The following is a 17,337-nucleotide window of genomic DNA, read 5'->3' as shown; positions in this document are numbered from 1 at the left end:
TATGTAAGGAGCTTATTTGTCCTAGCGGCTTTCAAGAGATTGTATCTACAATTATGATTCCTCAATTTTACTATGAGGTGCCCAGATGTTTTTTTGGAATTTATAATCTTGGGGGGAGACCTTTCTGCTTCTAGTACATGAACACTTGTTCCATTCGTAAGATTGGGAAAATTTTCATGAAGAACTTGTTCCACTATATCTTCTAGACTTCTTTCTTTCTCCTCCCCTTCAGGGATTCCAATAATTCTGACGTTGGAACATTTCATGGCATCATTTATTTCCCTGATTCTGTTTTCGTGGCTTCTAAGCTGTTTGTTCCAGGCTTCCTCCTGATCCTTTCTCTCTATCTGTTTGTCCTCCAGATCACTAATTCTATCTTCTGTCTCAGTGACCCTAGCTTTTAGAGAATTTAGATTAGATTGGAACTCATTGAGAGCATTGTGAACCTCATCTCTGGTGGCCTTCAGCTCTGCCCTAACATTATGAACATTATCCCTGGTGGCTTTCAATTCTGCCTTAATCAATTCCGTTTGGTCATCCATGGCTTTCTCCAGCCTAGCTATTGCCTGGATAATTGTTAGCCTGAATTCTCTTTCCGACATATTGTCTATGTTGATAGCTGTTAGCTCTGTTGCGGAAGGCCCATCCTCTGTATTTTTCTTCTGTTGGGGATTCCTCCTCCTAGTCATTTTGGTGAGAGATGACTGGACAGATGTAGCTGGATGTATCGACCATGGTGCAGTCAAGGTGCACCCTGGAACACTTCTGAGCACTCAGGATTCCCCACCCAAACGAGAGAAAAAAGAAAAGAAAAAGAAAAAAGAGAGAGAGACAGGAAAAAAAGGGAAGATAAAAGAGAAGGTTCAGCCCAAATGGGACCCAGGGTAAGATTTATGAAGTATACAAACAAAAACAGACAAACAAAAAGACTGATAAAAGTATATGACGAGAGAAAATATATATATATATATATATATATATATATAGGCAAAAAAAAGTAAGAACCTCATCAAAAAGAACCCCAAGTATAATATTTATATACTATCAGGACAAACATAAATACACATAGACACTGGCAGAAGAAAAAGATGGGAGCATGGTTATAGATTCTCAGTGTGGGCGAGGAAGTTTATTTTGATTCTTCCTGTATGTTATCTTGATATCTTTGTTAAAGGACTCAACTTTCCTAAGATAAAAGGGGGATTAAAAATTGGTTTACCGGGGCACCTGGGTGGCTCAGTGGGTTAAGCCTCTGCCTTCGGCTCAGGTCATGATCCCAGGGTCCTGGGATCGAGCCCCACATCGGGCTCTCTGCTCAGCAGGGAGCCTGCTTCTCCCTTCCTATCTGCCTGCCTCTCTGCCTACTTGTGATTTCTCTCTCTGTCAAATAAAAAATTAAATAATTTAAAAAAAAAAAAAATTGGTTTACCTATAGGGGTAGCATTGATTGGAGAAAGGGGGTTACCTTGAAGTTTAACTCTATATGAATATTAAAAAATAAAAATAAAAAAGAAATAAACTGGACTAAACTAAACTAAAATTTTTTTTAAAAAAATTAAAAAATAAAAAAGCAAAAGAAAAACACATGTGTATGTATCAAAAAATTCAGGTTAGAAGTTTATTATGGAATTTGATGTACTGGACATCTCACTGTGATGGTAAATAGGTAAAAAAAATTATCTATATAAAAAAAGAAAAAAAATGAACCAGAATAGTGGGAATGAGTTAAAAGTAAAAGTTGTATCTATGAAGTAGTGGTGGTTGTTCTCTTGTAGTCTTTTTTTTTTTTTCTTTCCTGATTTGTTTTCTGGGGGAGGGGGCTGCCACGTGGGTTTTCAGTCAGTGATGTTCCCTGAGTTAAGTCCTCCAGCCCCCCTCAAGGGGGTGGGCTCTGAGGAAAACAGTCTTTTCAGGCTTTTGTTCTCTGGAGGTTTTTATGTTTGTTCACTTCTTTTCTCTCGCCTTGACAGCTTTTGATGGTTTTTGGAGGTTTAGAGGAAAACAAACTGCACCCCGACCTCCCTCTCAGAGAGAAGCCTCAGTCTGCTCCCCTACAGGTGCTGCAGCCGCTGGGCCACTGGCAGAGCAGGTTCTGAGTCGTGGTCCCTGGAGAGGCAAGATCTCCTGCTTGTATGCAAAACCACAACAGCGGCGGCTGTCTGGGCAGCTCCAGACCGCCAGAGAGGTTCCAAGCAGCAATCTCACACTGAGATTTTCCTGCTGGCCGGGGCTGGGACTGCCTGGTCTTTCCAGGTCTAAGGGTGCAGGGTTTGCGTGCACCTCTCCCAGGGGAGGTTGTGGGGTGCGGGACGGCGGGGGTCCCAGAGCACCAGCCTGGGCGTTTGTGCACCTCTCTCAGGGGAGGGTGAGGTGCGAGCGCACCTGTATCTCAGGCAAGGTGCACTTTCTGCCGTCTGGTGTGGCTCCCAGCCCCTCACGGGAGCCAGACTCCACTCGTTCTCGGGTGCGGGGCGGCTCAGGGACCAAGAGCTGGTTTCTCCGCCGCACTCTCTGGCTCAGCGCCAGGGGAGGCTGTCCTGGGTCTGGGGACTTAAGCCCCTGTCCCTAGCCGCCCCAATTCCCACAATTTCCCCCCCCCCCCCGTGATCCTTTGCTCTTTTGAGTGCTTTTAACCAGACTCCAAGTTAATGCTGGTCCCCAGACGCAGGGCACTCTCGTATTGGGGTATTATTTTCCAATCGGTCGCCTCTGGTGGCTCCCTCCCCCTTTTGTTTATCTTCCGATATCAGTCCGACGTTCCCACTCCACTTTACCTGCCCACTGGCGTCTTCTGCCCCCCGTAGAGATCCAGACGTGTATAATTCTGATCTCAGGCTGATTTCATGGGTGATCGGAGTTCTTTGGTAGGTAATCAGCTCACTTTAGGGTACAGGTTGAAAAGGCGCCTCCTCCTACTTCCCTGCCATCTTGTCTCCCCCCATCATTGCATTCTTATCAAACATATTCTCTAAGGCTCTATGCAAATTCTGAATTTGTATTTATCACCTATCCACCCTTTCTTTTTCATTTCCACCTTAGTCTTGTGCCTCCTTATTTCATAAGGAAATGATTTAAAAACCATCTTAAATTACCTTCTTGCCTCCAGCCCTTCTCCATTTCAGTCTGTCCAGGATACTGTGAAAAGCATGATCACCCGTAACATTACTTTTATCATGTCACTTATTTCTCATAGACGGTTACTATTTTCAGAATTTGTAGAACTACTGCCTTAAGGTTTTAAAAAAGCATATCCCATGATATTATTTTATATAGATAGATAGATAGATCGATAGATCACATTTCTATTTATATATTTATGCCTGTGATCTCTATCTTCTGATCTCTAGAGTATCACCTTTTTTTTTTAAATCAAGCTAACTGCTACCTTAATAGATCTAACTTTTTTGTCCTAATCTTCATGGTGTTTCATTATATTCATCTACTATTTACTCAACACAGCCCTAAAATAGACTTCTTACTCCATTTTCCCTGCAGAGCATCCCCTCTGACCTCTGCATGTGTGTTCATAGAGCCATTTCCATCAAATACCTCCTCCATTCTCCTCTGTTTCTCACCCTTCAGTGATCGTCTAAAGTCTACTTCAGTGAAGTCTTCTCTGGCCAATCTGAAGTTCATTTTCTGTCCTTTATTGAGTCTCTGCTGCCTGTAATACATACTTTACTGTATCCTAGAGTTTCTGTCCGTATCTCAACCACTGTAAAATAAAAAAGCATTTCTGAAATCCTCTTGCTGTAGCTACTATTCATTCTTCTTGTTTGATTCTCACTGCAAATGGAGAACACGTGATCATACTTTCAGCATCAAAGCAGAATTTGGTGTATTAAATTACTCTTTATTCTTCCCTTTGCCCGTTGAATAATCAGTTTCTAGAGAGCTACATTTGCTTTCATGTCCAGAAAAAAATTCATTTACCTCCAGACTCTTTGAAGAAGCAATAGGATTCACTTTCCTAGAAGACAAATAGATAAATGAACAAAGTCACAAGCTGGTAGATGAAGCCTTTCCGATAATAAACATTCCCTGAGCAAATGACTTCATTTTACTTGAGAAACTAGTCAATTCTAAGAAATTCATGATAAAAATGAGGTTTACATAAGGGCCCTCATATTGTCCTGCCACAGTCCTTCCTCTAGCAAGTGGTACTGGAGGACGAGCTTTCCCAGTGCTCCCGAGAGAGAACTCCCCAGTTGTGGAAGTGAAAGAAACAGTCCGGAAGTATTTCCCTGAGACCTGGATCTGGGACTTGCTGCCACTCAGGTAAGTAGTGTGTTGCCCCGAATTTCGTTGAGGAAAAGATGTGACTCACCCTCTGTGATTCCGTTGTTCCTGAGCCTTGCAGTTCTGTTCCACTTCTTCCTGGTAAACTTTTAGGTTCACAGTTCATTGATCTCTTAGCTCAACAATGCAATTTTTTTTTTTCTAATTTGGTCCTGAGATATGTAAAATCATGATAAGTAGGAAACTACTCTTGTAGGAAAGAAAACCTTTCAGAGACTTTGCTAGGACTGCCAAACCTAGTTACCGAGTTTAGCATTAACCATGCCGGGTTACTAGGTTAGCACGCTATCAGCTAGGGTCCATGCTGAGAAAAAAAAAAAAAGATTGCCTCGCAAGGCTTCCTCTTATTCCCTTCTCAGTTCATCCGGTAGAAGTGAGTTGGCAGTGAAGGTCCCTGACACCATCACAGAGTGGAAGGCCAGCGCACTCTGCTTGTCTGGAGCTACAGGGCTGGGCCTCTCCCCCGTCATCTCTCTTCAAGTGTTCCAGCCCTTCTTCCTGGAACTCACGCTCCCCTACTCTGTGGTGCGAGGAGAAGCCTTTACGCTGAAAGCCACCGTGTTCAACTATTTGACCCATTGCATTCGGGTAAGGGCACTTCTCTGGAGGTGAGCAAAAGTGGAAGGGAGACACCCAGTCACCATTTAATATGCAGGTCTCCTAGGTAATGTCCCAGCAAATCATAGAGGAAGAATGATGTAACCTAATTTGGGAATGGGATAGTTGCTAAGAGCGAAGCTCCCTGACTGGCCCAAGGTGGTAAGGTTATATTCATTTGGGACTTTACATTTTCTGTGTATTCCTAAATTCAGACCTCATTTCCACCTGATTTTTTTTTTCCGCTCTGACTAAAGCAAACACCTCTTCGTCGTGCTGGCCCAATCCTAAACCCTGGGAATTATCTCAGTTCTTGATAGTTTTTCAGCTCCCTATTGGCGACACCTAAACTACAACGTGCTGGACAGGATTGACTTTGTTTGAACAATTTCTCAAAGCCTCTCAAATAGTTCCCATTGTCCCTTGAAGCTCCTTGCCCCTGTTATTGCCCCTCTACCTGTGTTCTTTCTCAAACTTGTGCATGGTTATGGGGATAGGTCAGTGTGCAGCTGGAAGCCTTCCCTGACCAGTCAGCTGACTTAGTGAAAAAGAATGAAGACACTCCCTGTATCTGTGGAAATAAGCAGGAAACCATGTCGTGGGCTGTGACGCCAAAGTCACTGGGTAAGTGGTAAATCTGTTGACAAATCCTACTTCTCATGTTGTAATGATTTGCTTTCCACACTCTGATCCAGATACATGTCTTTTTCTCCTCCTTCAACAATGATTTTTTTCTGTCAGCCTTGAAAGATATATATATATATATACACACACAAGATATATATATACACACACATATATATATATGTTGCAATATATGCAGTGTAGGAGAAACTTGAAAAGACAAACCATGCAATATAGAATCGCTGTTTAACTCCGTAAGAATCTTATTCCCCAGGAAAGGTGAATTTCACAGCTACTGTGGAAGCCCTGCAGTCTCAGGAGTTGTGCGGCAAGGAGGTGCCAAAAGTTCCAGAACTTGGACAGAAGGATACCGTAATCAAGCCCTTATTAGTTGAGGTATGCCGGTAAACTTTCTCTGTGTCTCAGAGGCCTTATTATATTACACAGCATGATCTAATATGTCTGTGACGGTGACATTTCACTCCCCAAAATATAGATGTATCTACAACTCAGTTTCTTACTAATGTTTTCTCCTCTACTTTAAAGTGATTGATTTTTTCCTATACACTCAGTATGACCTTCTTTTTCACTTTTTTTTCCCAATATAAAGCCCGAAGGAATAGAACAGGAAGAAACTTTCAACACACTCCTCTGTGCAGGTAAATGTCAAAAAGAGACAAAATTCATATGTTAAGCCACTTGCCAACGTGGATAGTTTTAGAATGCTCTTCGGGGTGTGTTTTCCTCTGGGGGGTGGGGAATTAGTGCACTCTCCTGGGTGAAAATCTAAGCATATTTGATTCAGAAGTCTTTTCCTGGTGAAGGCTTAAAGAAGTTAAAAGACTTACCTAGAAGCTCCTGACTGATAAAGAGAACTAAAGTCGAAGACCATAGAATAGGATTCTTTCCCATACCCCTGTGTTTTTCAATCTCCTTTTTAAACAACTTCCAAAGTATTAAAATATCTACATGTAAAATATATAATAAAGAGTAATATTTATTTTTCAAGTAATACTTTAAAGGTACTCAAGGTTATTTTACTTGTGTCCGTTATTTGAAGAAGAACTTCAGGTCACTAACATATATAGAAAACCAATATTCTACTAATACCATTAATATAATCATATAAAAATTACCTTTAAAATATTCAACTCTGCACCATCTAGAATCATCTTGAGGACAATGCTCAGTGTGCAGATCTCTCCTCTCCAGAAGCATCCCTTGATAATCTCATTTAGTCACAGAACTTAAATAACAACTTTGTAATGAAGACCACAAAATAAGCAACTTGGGTCCACACTGCTTTTCTCACTCAGTCTTGTGTATTCGGTGCCCACTTATCATTTCCACTTACAGGCCTGTAGACATCTCAAAACTAGCATGTTCAAAAATGTTCTTCTGCTGGTCTCCACAAACCCACACCTCCTACAATTTTCTCCATTTCAGAGGATGGAAATTCCATTATTCTACCTGCTTGAAATAAAAACTTTGGAGTCATCCTTTAGTATGTTTCTCTTACACTCCACACCCAATCTACTTTCAAATCTAGTTGGCTCCACCTTCTCATTATATCCAGAATCTTCCCACTTCTCACCATGTCTACTTCCACTCTAGCCTTTTCTCTCTTGGATCATCTCAATAACCTCCTACCTGGTCACCTGGTCATCTTTCCTTCCATCCCTACAGCAAAAGGGATCATTTAAAGCATCTTTCAGATCATGTGCCTCTTCTGCCCAACCCTTCCAAGAGTTTCCCATGTCCCTGAAAGGTAAAGGTTATGTCTCCAATGTCCCCTCCAAACCCTTGCTACCACCATGACTTCATATCCTATTACTCGCTCCCTCACTAACCCTCCTCCGGCCACACGGGACTCCTAGTCTGGTCTTGCAACACAGCTAGCATGCTCTCATCTCTGGATTCTTTTCCCTTTTTGTTCCTTCTTTCTGGAAGTCTCTTTCCCCAGATATCTATAAATCTTACACCTTGACATACTTAAAGTCTCCAGTCACCTATGATTTTGTTTTATCAAAGAGGGGAACCCGCTTCCCTCACCCTACACTTTCTGATTTGCTCTGTCTTACTAGCTCACCCATATAAACACTCCGCTTTAATTTTCCCTATAGAACTTACTAACATCTATCATACTAAATATTTATTAGGTATCTTACTATTCCCATTAATATGAAAACTCTGGGACATCAGGGAAATTTTGAGAAAATCATTTTATCACTGCACTTAAAACAGAACCTGTCACATACCATGCAATTCACACATATTTATGACATGAATGTTATTTTTTAAAAACTCTAATAATAAATATTAACATAAACAATGAAGGGAAAGAAATAAGTAGGGAATGAGGGGAAGGAAATAACATAAGGTATAGTGCATGTAAGAAAATCTGTAAAAATTTATCACAAACATAACATGAATTTCACTGCGAGGTGAATCACGACTTTAGGAGAAACTCAGATTGCATCGAAGAAATTATAGAATGATCAAAAGACACGACAGGTTGAAATTTGATCTACAGATGAAAATTTTCAAAGAAAAAATAGAATATTTCTCTCATTTTTTCCCTTCCCTTATATATATTTGCCTTCTTTCCTTAGAAACTGATGTATCTGAAAAGTTGTCACTGAAAGTTCCTTCAGATGTGGTTGAAGGATCTGCCAGGGCGACATTTTCGGTTTTGGGTGAGTCTCCCAGCCCAAGGCAAGCCACTGTGCATCTCATTACTCTAGTGCATGCAGCCTCACCACCCAAGGTTAATGAAGACTTTGGCTGTAAGCGCTGGATTGAGAGAAAGAGCACTAAGCTAAGAATTGCATTGTATACTAGTCAGGAAGGGGGTTAAAGAGATGTTGTGATACTTTTTATACCTTGACATACTCAAAACAGTAAAAAGTGTCATCTCTCTGTGCCTTTATCTTCAGAGACTGACTAGGTGGTGAGGCTTCCTAATAGATTTGAAAACAGTTGGTTTTTACCAGGCATGTGGTTCATCGGAAAAGAGATATGCCCAGCCATTGTTTTTTCCATCCTGGAATCATCGACTTTTTTTCCCACTTTTGTCTGTTCTTTCTGTTTCTTGTTTTCCTTCACCTCTTATGCTTTCTTGTCCTACTCTCCATAGGTGATTTGACCTCTTGTTTAGCTAGTAATCTATCTTCTTATCCCAGTAGAAACCAGCCCTGAGTTCCTCTGGGTTTTCTTAAAGGTTTATTTCTTTATCTAAGAAAAGGAGAGAGCCCCCATGCAAGCGAGTGGAGGAACAGAGGCAGAGGAAGAGACCCTTAAGAAGACTGCCCCCTGAGCACAGAGCCCAAGGCGGGGCTCAATCCCACCACCCATGAGATAGATCATGACCTAAGCAGAAAGTAAGAGTTGGACACTTAACTGACTGAGCCACCCAGGCACCCCTCCTCTGATTTTTTTTCATGTCTTTCATTCCCCAGGTGACATATTAGGCTCTGCAATGCAAAATCTTCAGAATCTTCTCCGGATGCCGTATGGGTGTGGAGAGCAAAATATGGTCCTTTTTGTCCCTAACATCTATGTTCTGAACTATCTGAATGAGACCCGACAGCTGACAGAGACTATCAAGTCCAAAGCCATCGGTTACCTCATCAGTGGTGAGCAATAATCCTAAAAGGAGAAATCTTAGTTGATTCCCTAAATATCTCTCTCAGTGAACTCAAATCAGCATCCCTTTGGTTAAGATTTAATAATCACTGTTGCTGTGACAACCAATAAAGTGTCCCACTCTAATACCAGGAAATTCAATGGCATATCAAGCCTTGGAGACATCTTAACAAAATAGTAGTTTTCCTATGATTCCCAACCACGTTCTGAAGAAAAAAACTGATTAGTTCTCCAACATCTCTGCTATTGCATAAATCTATGAAAACTTCCTCTTCAGGGTACCAAAGGCAGTTGAATTATAAGCACAGTGATGGTTCATACAGCACCTTTGGGGATCATGGTGGCAGAAGTCAAGGAAACACTTGGTAAGATCATTATTTTCATATGCTTGCTATAGATCCATTCTATTCTCAAATTCTAGAAGTAACAATTTCTCTGATACCTGGACTTCTTTCATGGAAATGGGTTATCCTTTAAAAACCCATATGTCTGTCATCACTACTATGTGATTGCATCATTTCATGTATGAACGCATGCCAGTTGTGATAGCACAGTAAAGAGCAGTAAAATAAAGATTCCCCCCACATGGAAATAGAAGGTGGAAGGTGTTATAAAGTGAAATCGTAGTAGAAGTTCTATACTGTGCATTAAGGGAAAGGAAGTGGGAAAGGACAGAAAGAGACTGTGATGTTATTAAATTCATTCAGGAAATGGCAATGTGGGTGATGGAAAAATTTGGAGGCTCCAGCAAACATTTTGTGAAAGGAAAAAAAAAAGTGAAAAGCATCAATTCAGAGGAAACCAATAAAGTTGAGATTTAAAAAAAGAATCCAGATACTTGCTGAACAAACAAGAATATTTAGTGTACAAGTGTCACTTCCCCAACCAATTCTCCCCAACAATTTCCTCCCATGGATGGCAAAGACCAAAGTCTGAATGCATTTGCCCAAAGTGGGCTTTAAATGTGAAATGGTCCTCATGTCTGTCTCTCCTGTACTGGACAGGCTCACTGCATTTGTGCTCAAGTCCTTTGCTCAAGCCCAGTCACACATTTTTGTGGAGAAGTCACACATCACAAGTGCCCTCGCTTGGATCTCACAGAGACAAAAAGAAAATGGTTGTTTCCAACGCTCCGGATCGCTTCTAAACAACGCCATTAAGGTGGATGCTGTTCACTTTGTTCTGGTCCCTGAAAACAGTGGCATGTAGGGGCAAAGACACTCCTGTTGATTCTTCATGTCCTGGTGAAATATCTTTAAGGAACGATGGTACTCTCTAAAGCTTCTGAAATCTGACAATTAAATAGTCGTTTTTTACTGAATTATAAAATAGGGTGACAAAAAACCCCAATGTATTCCTAAAAGTGAGAGGAAATAATTTGAGGCAGATTCGAGAATTTGAGAGTGGAGGGGAAGGGGGGAAAAATCAACAATATTGCACAAGAAAAGATGCTTTCTAGTGAAGTGTGTGGAGTAGGGGGGTGGGGGAGTAGAATGATCCAGCTCTGGCTAATGAATATTGGAGTGTTTGAGTGTCTCTGCTTCTGCTCTCTACAGGGTGGAGTAGATGATGAACTGACGCTCTCTGCCTACATCACCATTGCTCTGCTGGAGATGCCACTGCCTGTCACTGTATGTACCAGCACAATCCCTTCCTCCCTCACAGATACAAGGAATACCAATCATGAAGCTGTGACTCTGTGAGGAAAATAAGTTGTGGTTGTCCTGTTATTTAATTTTGGTATATTTCACTAGACCATAAAAGACTAAATCCCTTTGCAAGCTGCCAAGGAAATTATCCTCTGGTCAGAACCTTGATGTAACATGACACATTGTGCTTTTTAATCTGCTGTTAGCCTGTGGACAATTCATTAGCCTGCTTGTGCTATCTGAAGATTTTTTATCTGCCTTATAGCACCCTGTTGTCCGCAATGCTCTATTCTGCCTGGAAAATGCCTGGAGATCCATCTCAGAGGCCCAAGGAAATCCTGTCTACACCAAGGCATTACTGGCCTATGCCTTTGCCCTAGCAGGAAACCAGGCCAAGCGAAGTGAGCTTCTTGACTCGCTGGACAAAGATGCTGTGAAAGAAGGTAAGGGCTGCTACTGCAAAATTTACCTCTGGAATCACCAGTGATTGATGGACGCCTGGGTCGCTCAGTTGTTAAGTGTCTGCCTTCAGCTCAGGTCATGATCCCCAGGTCCTGGGATCAAGTCCCACATCAGGCTCCCCGTTCAGTGGGGAGTCTGCTTCTCCCTCTACCAATTCCCCCTGCTCATGATCTCTCACTCTCTCTCTCAAATAACAAAATAAAATCTCTAACAATTAATTAAATAGGTTCATTCTTGAAGTCTAAGATCATATCCTTTTCCATTTCAAAGAGGACTCAATCCACTGGCAGCGTCCTGGAAAAGTTGAAGAAGTTATGACATTCTATTATCAGCCCCGGGCTCCTTCTGTTGAAGTGGAGATGACTTCGTACTTGCTTCTTGCCTATCTGACTGCTTGGCCTGCCCCATCTTCAGAAGACCTGTCTGTGGCTTCACGTATTGTGAAATGGATCACGAAGCAACAAAACCCCAACGGGGGCTTCTCCTCTACTCAGGTCTGTGGAGAGCCTCCAGGAAGAAAAATAAATGTGTTCATACATAGGTAGACACAAGCATATTCTAGGAGTTGAATAATCAGATAGAATTTCTAATTCATGCTTTCTCCATTCCTCCATCACCAGAAAGGTTCCAGCCTCATTATTTTGTATATTCATTATTGTTCTGTCCTCTGTACACTTTCTCATATGTTCTCTCCTTAGTCAACCCATAAATGTAAAATGGATCAATCTTCCTAAAGCAATATTTCATAAAATTACTGCCCTGGTAAAGCAAATCATTTGTTTTTTGTTTTTTTTTTTTTCATCCAAAGACTAAAACAATCTACTAATGTTATTCAAAGTATTTACTCTTCCCCACTAAACACAAATACTCCCTTCTAATTAGGCTAATCGCTTCACTTTTTCTGGAATTGGCTCTCTCTTTTTATGTCTCCACATGTTTCCCACCCTGGTAGCCCCTAATGCCTCTCTTTCTGTCTAATAAATCTTTCTCATGATTCATACATGATTTTATTTCTTCTTCACTGTACCTTCCTCAAGTAAATCTTCTTACTTCCTTTCTCATTAGGAAGTGTTCTCTTACTAATCTAGCTCTGCTTTCTTCCCCTTTCCCTGAATGTTTACAACAAATATTATTATATAAATTTCTATTATTATTATACAGTATTGTATAAATGTCTAAATTATTGAAATAGCCTCTGCTCTATGTCAATGTTTGGGTCTAATTTCCATACAAATAGTGTAAACTACTTGAATGGGGAAATTTTTCATGTCCCCCTAAAGTACAAAGAATAGTTCGTGGTTAATAACGGGTCTGTGTTTGTCATGAAATCACTCTAAGAGAGAGCAGTATTGATGTGATCTACATCCAGTATGATTTTGTTACCTTCACTCCTCTGACTTCTGCCCCATCTTTTTTCAGGATACGGTGGTAGCTCTCCAAGCCCTGTCCAAATATGGAGCGGCAACTTTCAGTAAAAGGGAAAAAGCATCTGTAGTCATGGTCAAGTCTTCAGAGACATTCTCTGAAGAATTCCGAGTCCACGATGCCAATCGCCTGCTGCTGCAGGAGGTCAGGCTGCCAGAGATTCCAGGGGAGTACAGCACAGCCGTGTCAGGATCAGGATGTGTGTACCTCCAGGTGAGACTTCCGGGGTTTAGGGGATGCTACAAAGGAGGGGGGGAAAGCTTCAAGAATTGGATATGAATCTCCAAATGGAAAAAGATGTGTGAGCTAAGGAGAACAGACTATTTGAGGGCAATGAGAAAGGATTTTTTTCCATTCATTTTAGACATCCTTGAGATATAACATCCTGCCCAAGAAAGAAGGGAAAGTCCCCTTCACTCTGAAGGTTGATACTCTCCCCAAGAATTGTGATGGAGTACATGCTCACAGGAAATTCCAGATTCACATCAACATTAGGTAAATCCTTTTGTTAGTAAGACCTTTTGTAGAACATGGAGAAAGTGGTTTTCTTTTGCAGGGGAGCTCCATTGTCCAAAGTCACAAAATACGAATGCGGCATTCTTGCAATATTTACTAACAAGAAAATTTTCTTCACCCAAACTGAAAAAACCTTAACACTGAGCATATGATGTTGCCATACCTGCAGAGTGTGACTTCGTAATGCTGGGTTCTCCAAACAAGCAGAGCAAACACAAATAGAATAGATGGGGAAGCTGAGTGGTAGTTAAAGATAGGGAACACCACAAATGAAAGAGAAGGGGGAGTTTATGTCTTGAATGAACACTAAAGCATTTTGTTTGAATGCCTTGTCCCTGTGCCTTGTCTTCATAGTTACACTGGGGAACGACCAAGCTCCAACATGGTCATTGTTGACGTGAAGATGATATCAGGCTTCATACCTGTGAAATCATCAGTGAAAAAGGTAAACCCTTACTCAGATAGCAAAATCATGATAAATGCTGACATATATGCTTGTCAGTTTATTAGGTTTTCAAGAGGTTTACTCCCTCACACTTCTCTAGAGTGTTTCCATCATTTCAGTAGTGGGTGTCACCGTTATGTGGTCTGCAGTGTAAGACATAAGTCATAGACATGGTTAATAATGCTCCAGCAGCCCTTGAGACATTAGGTATATGGAGAGGTATTGAATTATCCTATATTTTAAAAAGGAGAAAATGTACATAGACATATGTATGATATAAAAATATAGCTCACATATACACATATATATGATATATGTGATAGTCTTCCTTTCTTCTTTTTTCATATAAAGGATGATTCTCATATATCATGAAAATGTGGGGGTGCCTGGGTGGCTCAGTGGGTTAAGGCCTCTGCCTTCAGCTCAGGTCATGATCCCAGGGTCATGGGATCAAGCACCGCATTGGGCTCTCTGCTCAGCGGAGAGCCTGCTTCTCTCTCTCTCTCTGCCTGCCTCTCTGCCTACTTGTGATCTCTGTCTGTCAAATAAATGAATAAAATCCTTAAACAAACAAGATTAAAGAAAATGTGTATATTAGAGATAGATTAGGTAGATGATAGACAGATGGACGGATAGATACAGAGATATGTAGGTATAAATAGATGATAGAGATGATAGATAATAGAGAAAGCATTTAATAAATATTACTATAATTCTCAAAGAAATCACAATTAGCCATTTGGATGTTTCTGAACAGCCAGTTAGATCATAAGTATCAGAAAAGTGCTCTTAGCCTGGAATTTCCTCATCCCATATGTCTGGCTTATACTCTTGGTCAACAGCTCCAACAAAAGCCTCAGATTCAAAGGACTGAAGTGAGCACCAACCATGTCCTGATTTACTTTGAAGAGGTAAGATTCTGTGACTCTGCTAGATCTGGGAAAACTACTAGAGGTTCCAACACACCAATCTAGATTCTGGAGAAAGATTTGCACACACATACAAGTGAGGGAGAAGAAAATAGCAACAGAGGGAAATGAAACCTGGATTGATCAACAAGACTCATTTTACATTTGTCTATCCATAGAATCATCTCTTTTGTCCTTCTTATATCTGCCATTGAGTGTATTATGCAAGTCTCAAAATGTCCCATTCTTTCCATAGGTTTTGATACAGTTGAATAGCATAACCATAAGGTTTGATAATACCATAGGAAGAGAGAATGGTTACTAGAAACTAAGTTAATCTTTGATTCCAATTCAGTTTTCCTGTCTCTCCAGCTAACCAATCAAACCCTGAGTTTCTCCTTCTCAGTGGAACAAGACGTCCAAGTTGACAATTTAAAACCAGCCACTGTAAAAGCCTATGATTATTATGAGACAGGTGAGTGAGATTCAGACATGCTGAGCTTTGAAAGGGAAAAACTGACTAGCCTGGTAAAGGGTCACCCTAACTCAAACAAAATTCCACAATCTTTCACCAGAAGAAAGAGTGAGTTTGTGGTCATTGGATAATCGTGTGCCCCCTAAATGAGTCTTGAACCATTGTTATAAAGCAATAAAGGGATCAGTTCTTTCTAAATTCTCTTATAAAGTTGTTTGTTCTGGAGTGACATATTCCAGAAATCTAAATAGAGTAGCAATAACTAAAAAAAAAAATAGTACTGATTTATGATACAAAATCTAAAATTTGATCTTTTTAAAAAATATTTTGTTTACTTATTTGAGAGAGAGAGAGAGCATGCACAAGAGAGAGCATGATCTGGGAGGAGGGACAGAGGGAAAGGGTGAAGCAGACCTCCCCTGAGCAAGGAGTTGGATGGGAGGAAACTAGGAAAGAAAGTATAAAGATCCCAGGACCTGAGCAGAAGGAAGATGCTTAACTGACTGAGCCACCCAGGTACCCCAAATTTGATCCATTGTTGACTCATGCTTTGAGTAGTCTCACAAAATTTGGGAAACTCTGTAATTTATCAGGAAATTCTTCCATTTGCTCATGACTTTGAACTAGAAATTTGCCAGCATCATAAGATGCTGGTAATGTAAAACTTCACTCCTTCCTGAGTGAGAAAGAGTTCAGAGAGGAAGTTAAACTCCAATGAAGAGAACACAGCTGTGAAGAGGGCCATAGTGTTATCCCATAGATAGACAACCATCCATCTTTGAAACCTGCCCTTGACCTCTGTATCCAAGCCCAGTTTTCTATCACTGCCCCTCCACTAGTCCTGGATGGGTTAGTACAGAAGTCATTCATTTCCATTGGCTCCATAACTGTCTTTATACTTTCTTTCCTAGGTTACACAGTTTTTTACAGTTAACTTTCTCTCTATACTTTCTTTCCTAGTTTATGTGGTTTATTTACAGTTAACTTCCCATATGCCTATTACTGAATGTCTTCACTCTTTCTGTCTTATATATTCTGTTTCAGAGGAATTCACTATTGAAGAATACAGGGATCCCTGCAGTGCTGGTAAAGTATAAACAGCGAAGTCTAATGCCAACATAAAGAAAATAAGTAAACATCAGTTGTCTGTATAAGATTGCATCTTGAGTATATCGTTATCATATTATAAAGCCCATGATGTAAGATTTAGGAATTTAAACTATTTCAAATATATTCTAGAATTTCTCAGTTAAAAAAAAAGCATGTAAATTATAATTACTGGGTCTGGGGTGACTTGTTTGCACATGAATCTAGGAATTTGCAACATACAAAAACTAAATCATCTAATATTTAGTTTATATTCTATACCCAGTGGTGATATGTTTATCACCTATGACCTTTTCAGGATACTTCTAAACTTACACTAGTTAAGGTCAGGAAAACTTTCCCTGTAGTTTTCTATATAGCACAGCATGAGAGATGTGATCTACACGATTTTCCTTTAGGCCAGTCAACAATGTTCATTTTGACAATAGGACACTCATGGTGACACCTTCAGTTCTCCATTCTAAAACAGGAAACAAAAAACAAAAACAGCCCTATCATTAAAAATAATTAAAATTTATTAAGGTCAAATATTTATAATTGAAGTATGAAAAATTATTCCTTTAGTAGATGATAGGATTTCCCTAACTTTCCTGTCTGTTATTCTACTGTTTAGAATCTGAACACAGAAGTGCTTGAAAATGGAAACTTGTGGACCTCATCAGATGATCTTCTCCAGCAATGAAAGACAAAGCCTTATCAGAAGAGAGAAAATAGCAGGAGAAATAGGGGACAGGAATTAGAAATATATGAAATTTGTATGTTGAATAAATTTATGACATATACACTTCTACCACTTCTTTTTTTTATTACTATTTTATTTTTTTATAAACACATAATGTATTATTAGCCCCAGGGGTACAGGTCTGTGAATCACCAGGTTTACACACTTCACAGCACTCACCATAGCACATACCCTCCCCAATGTCCATAACCCCACCACCCTCTCCCTACCCCCCTCCCCCCAGCAACCCTCAGTTTGTTTTGTGAGATTAAGAGTCTCTGATGGTTTGTCTCCCTCCTGATCCCATCTTGTTTCATTTATTCTTTTCCTGCCCCCGAAACCCCCCACATTGCATCACCACTTCCTCATATCAGGGAGATCATATGATAGTTGTCTTTCTCCGATTGACTTATTTCGCTAAGCATAATACCCTCTAGTTCCATCCACGTCGTCACAAATGGCAA

General features: G+C 40.4%; 1 protein-coding gene across 3 annotated transcripts in view; it reads left to right on the top strand.

The window, feature by feature from the left end:
* LOC308348453 (pregnancy zone protein-like) overlaps positions 1–16,940 on the top strand; it is a 51,820-nt gene extending 34,880 nt beyond the window's left edge. Inside the window, exons 18-37 of one of the 3 annotated variants that reach the window (XM_080812510.1) lie at positions 1,971–2,057; positions 4,143–4,278; positions 4,659–4,887; positions 5,394–5,520; positions 5,795–5,916; positions 6,131–6,179; positions 8,133–8,216; positions 8,979–9,155; positions 9,443–9,530; positions 10,170–10,326; positions 10,722–10,796; positions 11,080–11,257; positions 11,547–11,770; positions 12,696–12,914; positions 13,066–13,196; positions 13,572–13,662; positions 14,505–14,573; positions 14,943–15,045; positions 16,090–16,131; positions 16,766–16,940. In XM_080812510.1, the coding sequence (XP_080668636.1) occupies positions 1,971–2,057; positions 4,143–4,278; positions 4,659–4,887; positions 5,394–5,520; positions 5,795–5,916; positions 6,131–6,179; positions 8,133–8,216; positions 8,979–9,155; positions 9,443–9,530; positions 10,170–10,326; positions 10,722–10,796; positions 11,080–11,257; positions 11,547–11,770; positions 12,696–12,914; positions 13,066–13,196; positions 13,572–13,662; positions 14,505–14,573; positions 14,943–15,045; positions 16,090–16,131; positions 16,766–16,788 (2,411 nt within the window). In that variant the 3' untranslated portion in view covers positions 16,789–16,940. Of the gene's footprint in view, positions 1–1,970; positions 2,115–4,142; positions 4,279–4,658; positions 4,888–5,393; positions 5,521–5,794; positions 5,917–6,130; positions 6,180–8,132; positions 8,217–8,978; positions 9,156–9,442; positions 9,531–10,169; positions 10,327–10,721; positions 10,797–11,079; positions 11,258–11,546; positions 11,771–12,695; positions 12,915–13,065; positions 13,197–13,571; positions 13,663–14,504; positions 14,574–14,942; positions 15,046–16,089; positions 16,132–16,765 lie in introns of all 3 variants that reach the window. The other 2 variants (XM_080812509.1, XM_080812511.1) reach the window with 2 other exon arrangements.
* The last annotated feature ends 397 nt before the right edge of the window (positions 16,941–17,337 follow it).

This window comes from Martes martes (genome assembly GCF_963455335.1).
Source record: "Martes martes genome assembly, chromosome: 8".
In the NCBI taxonomy this organism is placed as follows: domain Eukaryota; kingdom Metazoa; phylum Chordata; class Mammalia; order Carnivora; family Mustelidae; genus Martes; species Martes martes.
Note: the sequence above shows the minus strand (reverse complement) of the source record. Positions and strands in the feature narration are given on the sequence as shown.